General features: G+C 34.7%; 1 protein-coding gene across 1 annotated transcript; it reads left to right on the top strand.

Moving 5' to 3' along the window:
• The first annotated feature begins 7,465 nt into the window (after nt 1-7,465).
• On the top strand, nt 7,466-8,513 carry LOC149198962 (uncharacterized). The gene is made up of 2 exons (XM_089399338.1): nt 7,466-8,098; nt 8,302-8,513. Exons 1-2 carry the CDS (start codon nt 7,528-7,530, stop codon nt 8,511-8,513), a joined length of 783 nt encoding a protein of 260 aa, XP_089255464.1. The 5' UTR covers nt 7,466-7,527.
• The last annotated feature ends 830 nt before the right edge of the window (nt 8,514-9,343 follow it).

Genomic DNA, 9,343 nt, shown 5'->3' with positions numbered 1-9,343 from the left:
GATCACACCCAGCTTAGGTCATACCAGCCCTTAGCATGCTGGATTTTTTCCCACAAAGCTTTGAATCAATGACCTTTACACCATAGAGTGCCTTAACAAAACTTCACCCAGCTTAGGTCACACCAGCCCTTGGCATGGCTAGATGTTTTCCACAAAGTTCTGAATTGATGACCTTTACACGATAGAGTGACTTAACAAAACTTCATCATCTACTCTATGGCCCATGGTTTTTTTTAAACGAAAAGGCTAGGTTTTTTGTATTAACTTCAATCTCGTATCAAGAACAAAACCTTTTACATCTGCAGCTAGTTCTTCAGCAATTGAGATAAAAAATATATAAAAAAAGACTTGACTTCTTACTACATCATCAACAAGCTTCTACTCTAAATTCGTTTTGTGTATATACCTTCCAAAATAATCTGAGGATTAGTATATATCTATAATACATGATTTAAAATAGAAAAACAAGCTAATCTGCACTAGGTGGACTGAGTTCAAAGATGCCCTCTCCATTGTCCTCATTAATTTTCCTTTGTTGCATTGGAGCTACTGTCACCACCTCAACTTCCTTTTTCAATTGTAGGAGGCCCTCGATTAGCGCTACAACCAATGCCACGCTCTGTTCCTCAGTCGCTCCAATTGTTGTTGCATCATTATAACAAAAAAATAGTTTGGTGGTGGCCCATGGTATTATAACAAAGCCTATATACAAATTAAAAATCTTTATAATAATGTGGGGGTGTATCTTTATAGTTGAGAATCTTTGTTACATGTTGTTTTGAAATGTATATATGTTTAATTTGTGAATTAATTCTTTTTATCATTAATAATTATTATTTTAAGTAAAGTTATAATTTAGTTAATTCTAGTCCCCAAAAGATAGCTGAGTTGGTTTGGTTGTTAAGTACCTTGTGGGAGTTCATGGGTTCAAATCTCTTCCACGCCCTTAGGGTTTGGCCTTGCTAGTTATGTTTTACTGTGAATGTAGAGACCACTTAATGTCCATAGCTTCTTCTAGATGTAGTGACTACTTAATGTCCACAACCATATGCTTTTTGTTGCTTAAACAACTGTATTTTATATTTTAACTTTATTTCTAGTGATAAAGATTTGTCATCTAGTTGTGTTTTAATAATCATATAATGGTGTCGGGACATGGTCGAGAGGTTGGGGTTTGGGACATGAAATGGTGTCGTGAGGTAGGGAGATGTGGTCATCCCGATCATCTGTGCATTTGTTAATTCGACGAACTCGTGGTGAACCATTGTGTGGTAGTAGGGTATTGGTGATTGCCATACCCAATGTGTAAGTAAGGTAAAGAAGGAATTATGCTAGAATGAATGGAAAAGAAAAAAATAATACTGAGGGTCAGACCCTCGTAATCTCGTTTCCATGACTGGACAATGGGGACTGAATTCGCGAGTAACTACTCTCTTACCTAGGTAGAGTAGGAGTTATGTTAGAGTTTATTTTTATGAGGGAGGGCATGTTAGGATCCAACCCTAACCCCTTTATATAGGTAATCATCCTAAGCGGCCTAGTTAGAGTCATAGTTAGTTAGTTGAGTCAATAAAACCAATGAGCGGTTATCGACATTAATAATAACTATAAGTGGTTGACTCACATTACAGAAAAGTGACCAAAATTAGTTATAAATGGGCCATAATTAATAAATAAAGTGGTTAATGCATACTATGCAAGATACCCCTAGTAGTTAGGGTTTTGGATGTCATAAATCTATAAATAGTCTTAGATAGCAAGGGAAGGATCATCAAGTTTTATTGTAATTAAGATCTTCTTTGTTGGAGGTTGCCCCCTCGAAGAGGCAAGTGAACATTGTATTATGCTCTAGAATAATAAAATATCATTGCATCTTGTCTCAATTCATATGATATTTTTGTGTTTCTGGCATTATTGTTTTGTATTTCTGGCATTATGTTATTTTTGCAGGTGAAGTGCATAACATTAAGACAATACAACTTCCATTTTTAGAGTCTAATTAAGACAAAATTTTTTATCACCAGAAACATTTCAAAGAGACAAATATGATGAAATTGGTCCTTTTAGTGATAAAAGTGAAAGGAATTCAAAAGTTTGTATACGCCTTTTGCATAACTCCACATAGAGCGTTGAGTTAGCTTAGTAACCACCTCTGCTTGTCAGGTTAGATAGGGGAGGGGGCGTGTTACAATGCCATCAAGGATGAAATTGAGAAGCTTAAAAAACAATGCTTTATTTACCCTGTTACTTATACCTTTTGGGTTTCCAACTCAGTTCCTATCATGAAAAAGGAAAGCACCAGTGAAAACTACACTTACTTTCAAGATATGAACAAAGATTGAGAAAAAGACAACTATCTCATGACATTTATTGATCAAATTATCAAAGAGTGTGTGGTCTATGAGGTTTTATCATTTATGAATGGATTCTTGAGTTATAATCATATTGACATTCAATTTTTGAATTAGCCTTCAGTAATCCTTGGGGAGATTCCATGTATCAAGTGATGCCATTAGGGTTAAAAAATGCTAGATCCACTTCCCAACATGCCATGTCACACTATTTTCATGTCTTATTCCACATTATTCTTGTTTACATTGATGATCCTACTACTCGTGTGAAATAATGGTTGCAACAATTGGAATATTTGTGTATCTTATTCATTTGATGTCGCAAGTATAATATACATATTAACCCTCTTAAGTGCATCTTTTTTGTTGCTATGGGATAGCTTTTTGGTTTCATAATCCCCAAATGTAGCATTACCTTTGACACTCTCAAAGTTTGAGCTACGATTGAGGTACCTCGCCCTTATAACCTACACCAATTTCTGAGCCTTCAAGAGAAAGAAAAATTCTTACGTAGATTCATTCTTGAGTACGCCACCATTGTTCATTAGTTTCTTCAAGTTAAGTATGCTCTCACCTCTAGTCCTTTGATTAGTCCACCTAAATTTGATAAGGACATTATCGTGTATCTTTCCATCTCCACTTACATTTTTGTATGTGTCATAGTTCAAGGGAGTGTCAATGGATCTAAAAATGTTATTTACTATGTGAGAAAGAATCTAATTAGACCCTCTATGTCCTACCTCCATGAGGAGAAGTTGGCATTGTATGTTGTGTTCTATGTCTAAAAACCATGTCATTATATCTTGACGTGCACAGTTGAGGTTGTCACAAACTCTAACCATATGTCCTTTCTATTGATTATTTAGGTCAATAATGGGAAGTATGTCCATTGGATTGTTATCCTTCGGGAGTATGACTTGGAGCTTGTCACCCCAGAAAGAAAGAAAGGCTTGGCTTTCACCTAGTTCATTTCTAAATTCCCAATAAGTGTACAACAACTACCCTTGAATGATGACCTTCCAAATGAACACTTATTTGCCATCTCGGTTGGTGACCCATGGTATCATGACATTCTAATAAATTTGTGAACCTAGAAGTTTGGACCACATATGAAGTACAATTATTGATGACAAATTCATCACCAATCTTGTCGCTACCTACTATGAGGTGATGATATTTATTTTTGTGGTGTCAATAACATATTGTGTTGTTTTCTCACCCTTGCTAAATCTTTGCAAGTATTAAATGCTTGCATAACAAGATGGTCTTAGCACACAATTATTTTTGTTTCTCTTTTTCTTTTTTAACCATGCAATATTTATCCCCATTAAACCTACAAGGTAATTTCGCTCATTCGGAAGATGGTACCAATGGTAAACCAAATTCGTCACAAGCTCAAGAGATCAACATATCACTTCTAGAAATTAAACATAAATGGGCTAGATAATAGTTATTCCTCCATAAATTAATCATTAATTAAAATAATTTTAATAATAATACAAGGTCCTCCATAATAACTAGTTAATAAGAACAATCACATTAATAAATATACATCAATAAAGTTATATTTAATACAATTTATAGAAGAAACATTATTAATATGTTATATATATATATATATATATATATATATATATATATATATATATATTTTGAATAAAAAATTATGAATAATCTTTTATAATCTCTACATGTTCAAATTCAAACCTAGTAAAGTATATACACTTCCATAAACTTTAACAACAAAATCACTCCACAAACAAGGAAATCTAGTATAACAATTTGATATCTAACTTGATTTTAATGGATATAATCAACTTCATTTTCCATGAAAGTAATATATTATTATTATTATTAACCTAATAAAATATTCTAAATATTCTAATTTTTTATTATTTCAACCATTAAATAATAAAAAGATGGTATATGGTCCTATCATCAATACCCAAATAAGATTGGCATAATATAATGTAGATTCTGAAATCAAAATTAGTGTGAAGGTTATATTTAAACGCACAAGTAAAACATCAAAACAGTCCAATCTTAATAAGAAAGCCAACATTTGCGTTCTGGTTCAAACCTTCTTGACGTTACAGCTTTATTTTTAGGGTTTAAATTTATTCAAAGTTTTAAGGTCATTTGGTGCGACATTTTACAATTATTTGTAGACTAGATTAGGTTCTTTAACGTGATGTTCGTCCGTTGGCACGCAGTCGGTCTATGTCCGTGTATCAATAGGAAATCCATCAAACGAGAGTTTGGTTTCTGCTGGGTATGACTTGGGAAACGTTCCACTCATAGATTCCCACAATTAATGTGGAAATAGAATTTATGCATGTGATATAACCATATTAAAAAACAGCCAAAATCATTTATGCATTTGATATTACCATATTAAAAAACAGCCAAAATAAATGCATCCGTAAAGGACCTTCCTGCACGCTCCAATAATTTCACTGGATAATGTCTTCACCACAAATTTAATCTAAACCTAAATCACAAGGAATCGATTCAATCTTTAGCACCACAGAAATATCCAAATGAGCTTCTACCTTCACCAGCCATCACTTCCCCCAGTTATTTTCAAATAAATTCCATAAAGTGAAAGATAATTTATATTTATTTTAAGTTTGTGGTATAGTTATCTGGCCATAATATGAACCACACAGACGAGCAGATCTGAAATGGAAATAAAAGGAAATGGGGTCTTATTGGGAAAGAGAATCTAGATTATCTTGACAGTGTCGAGGAGATAAGAAAATGGGTTTTATTCAATCTAGATTATGTTGACGGCATCTTCAGTAATAGAAATTGGTTTTACCTAATCCAGATTACGTAGATAGTGTTTAAGTAATAAGAGGTTGAATTTGAAATTTTTGTGATTTATAAGGTAGAAAAATGTTTTTTTGATTAATCACATTTTTAGGATTGGGTCGACGAACCAATTAATGTGGTTCATCCTCATGGCAAGGTGAAAAAAATCATACAATCTTCATGAATAAATAGCAAGGATGCATCATTGTCTAGGGTTAAAACTAGCCATTGTTGAGAACTAGCAGTTGGAATTAGTTAGCTAGAAAACCTAAAAATGAATTATTTAATACTTATTAGTTATAAATTCTATTTAATAAAATATTATAAATATAGTTATAAAATTGGTCTACCAATATTAATAATAATGTTAGAAAAAATTAATAACCGAAAAGAATAAGCTTTAAATAAAAATAGTTGTTAGGATAAAATATTAAATTTTAATAAATTATAAGAAACATAGTTATAGAATTAAATTGAAAAGGGGAATAAAGAGGATACAAATACTCCATAAAATTAATAAGAGGGTTTAGAGTGAGATATAAAAATCATTGCTAGGAGTTTATAAATAATATCAAATAATAATGAAAAATATAAAGAGAAAGGAAAGGATAAAAAACAATAAAAATATTAATTAATTAAATTAAAGATAAGGAAAACAAAAGGAACACAATAAAAACAAGAGAATTAATAAAGATAACCAATTGCAAGAAAAAAGAGGGGAGAGGAAGGAAAATGAAGGGGGGAGGAGACAAGAGAATCATAGGGAGAGGGCAGGAATCCTCCTCCTCCTCCTGCTCAACTTCCAACCAGAGATTTCTCGCATGCCTCTCAATCCCGATAGCCTCTCGTAAGTTTCCTATGGTGGAAATGATCAATTCTAGCAATGACTTTGGAATCCTCAATATAAACATGATGTTTGTATTTTTCCGCATACTCAATATAGAAATGATGTTTGTATTTCTCCACATACTCAACTAGAGCTGATGAGCAAGAACGATTGTGCCTTATGTCTAAAGTGTGCTCATGGATTATCTGGGTAATTGAATGACACATTTCTCCAATATATGGAATACCACACGAACATCTAAATCTTTCATGTCTTTTGGGTCTATAGGATCCTTAACAGAACTAAGGGAATTTATTTTTATTTTTATGGCAGATTTTAGGAATATTTTGGAAATTGAGAGAAAGAAATTAAAAAATAAAGATAAATAATTAATTTCAACTTTATTAGTTAAATTTCATAATATTCTCAAAATCAAAATTCTTAATTGTATTTTTTATTTGTGATTAAAAAAATAACTAAATATATTCACATTAAAACTTTAAGTATCTAATATATCTCTTGTAAAAACATGAGTAAATCCAAAAATTTAAATCTCAATTTTTTGATATATAACACTTCATTTTCACTACCCTCCTTAAATACTACATAAAACAAATTTTATAATTAAATTAAATTCCAAAACAATAATACAATGCTAACCCAATTTGAACATATGAATAAGTTATGACATGTATGAATAAGTTATGCCATGTCATAGTTTAATTTTCAAAAAGTTTCAAGCAATAATACCATGTTAACCCAATTTTAACACATAAATAAGTTATGCCATGTCATAGTTCAAATCTAAAAAAGTTTCAATCTAGAATTTTAGGTTAAATTGAAGCGATAACATGAATCAGTTATGCCATGTCATAGTTCAAATTTCAAAAGTTTCAATCTAGACTTTTGAAGCGATAAGGTAGAGTTTGAAAACAGGAGGTTGCGAACTCTCATTGGTGTGACCGTTCGTATTCTCGTTCGCTCACAACCTGGGTGTGTGGCTACTTTCCTTCACCCTTCTACTCAACCTCCCACCACTAGGTGGGTCTTTGGAGTAGTTTCGAAGCGGGCCCTTTATAGCATTAAGATGTATTTAGTCCCCCACGCCCTTCTCCATTCACAATTCATTCGAGCGTTTTGAGAAAGGCAAAGTGAAGGACAAGGAGGAGTGCAAGTCGCCATAGCCATAGGTTCATTCCATCCTATTAATCCATGGCTTATTGTAATACCGGTACCAAGTTGTCTATTGTAACAATGCCTAGTGACGTTTCATGAAGGGGTCAGTGATACCCTAGGTGCTATTAAATTGTTTTGCATCTATAATTTCTGGATTATTTTGGATTAGAATCTCTTCCAAAAATTTCGATTGATGTGTGGTGGAGGTAAGGCCACCTTGTGGGCATCTGTTGCAGCCAATACGCTGAGTACAGGCACTGGGGCTTGCCATTATTTTTGCTCCGGCGATGAAGTCGTGTCTTGGGTTCTTGCTTTTCACCCACTCCTAATTACAGATACAGGAGGTTGAGGTGAAGTTAGATGTTGTCTTCTGAAGTTATAATCAAAGATCACATGGAGAAAAGGGCGGCCAAGATGTCAGGAAGCAAGTCGAATCCGAGAAATGGATCAGTGCAAAGACATGGCCATATGAGCAGCTCTGTAACAACTCAACAACCATTACCTCGCAATTTTAATCTCCCCCATGAAAAAGGTTTCCGTAGGTCCTCGACCTACTCTGGGCGCTCTTCCCAAGCCCAGAAGACTTGGGAGGCATCATCTTCATTTTCATCATCGAAATTGAAGAAAAATACGAGTATGACAAAGAGAAGGCCAAAGACACATCTTGAGATTCTCAATCGGGATCAGTGGAAACACACGCCTTGGACAAATAACCGAGTGAATGATAAGGCATTAGGTGCTAATAAATTACTGGTGAACGTGACAGTTGCAAGGAGCATTGGTCCACTGCGTGCATTACTCTCCAAATATGCCACAGTGGAGGATGCAATTAAAGCCACCCTTGTTCTCTATGCCAAGGAAGGGCGTAAGCCTCTTCTCAATAATGATCCTGCCTCATTTGGACTTCATTATTCACAATTCACCATCAACTGTAAGAACCCTAATTTGGTTTAGTCGTCTAAACTGCGTTGAATTTTAAATACACCTTGAACCTAATTATGTCCCAATTTCGGAGAAATGGCGGATGTACCTAGAATATAGGTTGTTGTGTTTGATATGGAAATCATGGTTAATGGTCTATCAGTTTTGTTGAAATGCAAACCATGGTTAATGGTCTGTCAGTTTTGTTGGCAGGTTTAAATCCAGGTGGTAAGGTCGAGGACTTAGGTTCTCGCACATTCTTCCTCTGTTCGAAGGAGGCAGCGAATAAGAGCTTCCATGGCGGAGATACCGCAGTCATAGCCCATTCATCATTATCTTCATGTGGAAGAGAGATTCAGAGCATCTCCAGAATAACGGAGCCGTGGTACAACAAGCTTATGGGCTGTCTTCTATCATCGCCTTAATAGTAATTGCGTGTAAGATATGGATAGGGATTTGGTTGGAAAAGTTTCGAAGTAGCATATCGAAAATAAAATGTAATGGTGTTATGCTCCTCGTTAATGGCAGTGTTGATCCAACGCCCAGTGTGTTTCGTGACATGTGCTTAACACTAGCGATGTGTTTGTTTACTAACACCTGTGGGTTTTGGTGTAACGGCAATCGTGTCTCCAACAAGTGGTATCAGAGCCAAAGGTCTCGAGTTTGAAACACACGTGGCTCGAGTTGAGGGCAGAGATACCCTTCCAAGACCGTTATGTCCAAAACTCTCAAATGTAGACCAAATCTAGCTGAAGAGCAACACTCCAAAGACAACAAAAATGAAAGGGGTATGTGGTACCTTAAGTCAATGTGCTTGGATTTTGAATGAAATGCTGCGTTTTTCACCAAGTAAGTTGCACTCTAACTATCACAATATAACACATACTTGTCGTGCTTTATTCCTATCTCTCCTAGGAATCGCTGCATCCATAACATCTCTTTACAAGCTTCTATTGCAGCTATGTACTCTGCTTCTGTTGTAGAGCGGGCTACTATTCTTTGTAGCCTTGACACCCAAGATATTGTTGCACCTGCAAATGTATATAAATAACCTGTAGGTTTCGAACTCGAGACCTTTGGCTTTGATACCACTTGTTGTAGACACGATTGTTGTTACACCAAAACCTATAGGTGTTATTAAACAGACACATCACTAATGTTAAGCACATGCCACGAAACACACGGGAGCGTTGGATCAACACCGCCATTAACGGGGAGCACAACTGATGGGATTCTCTTCGTCAAAGTTGATGCA

Source organism: Pinus tabuliformis, chromosome 2_1 (genome assembly GCF_031772625.1).
Source record: "Pinus tabuliformis cultivar Carrire ecotype Pingquan chromosome 2_1, CPIR1, whole genome shotgun sequence".
Lineage (NCBI taxonomy): Eukaryota > Viridiplantae > Streptophyta > Pinopsida > Pinales > Pinaceae > Pinus > Pinus tabuliformis.
Note: the sequence above shows the minus strand (reverse complement) of the source record. Positions and strands in the feature narration are given on the sequence as shown.

Bases quoted from the DNA above. Each gene is read 5' to 3' on its own strand.
- LOC149198962 (XM_089399338.1), top strand. From the start codon at position 7,528: ATGTTGTCTTCTGAAGTTATAATCAAAGATCACATGGAGAAAAGGGCG. The intron at 8,099-8,301 runs GTAAGAACCCTA...TTTTGTTGGCAG, and splicing joins TTCACAATTCACCATCAACT to GTTTAAATCCAGGTGGTAAG.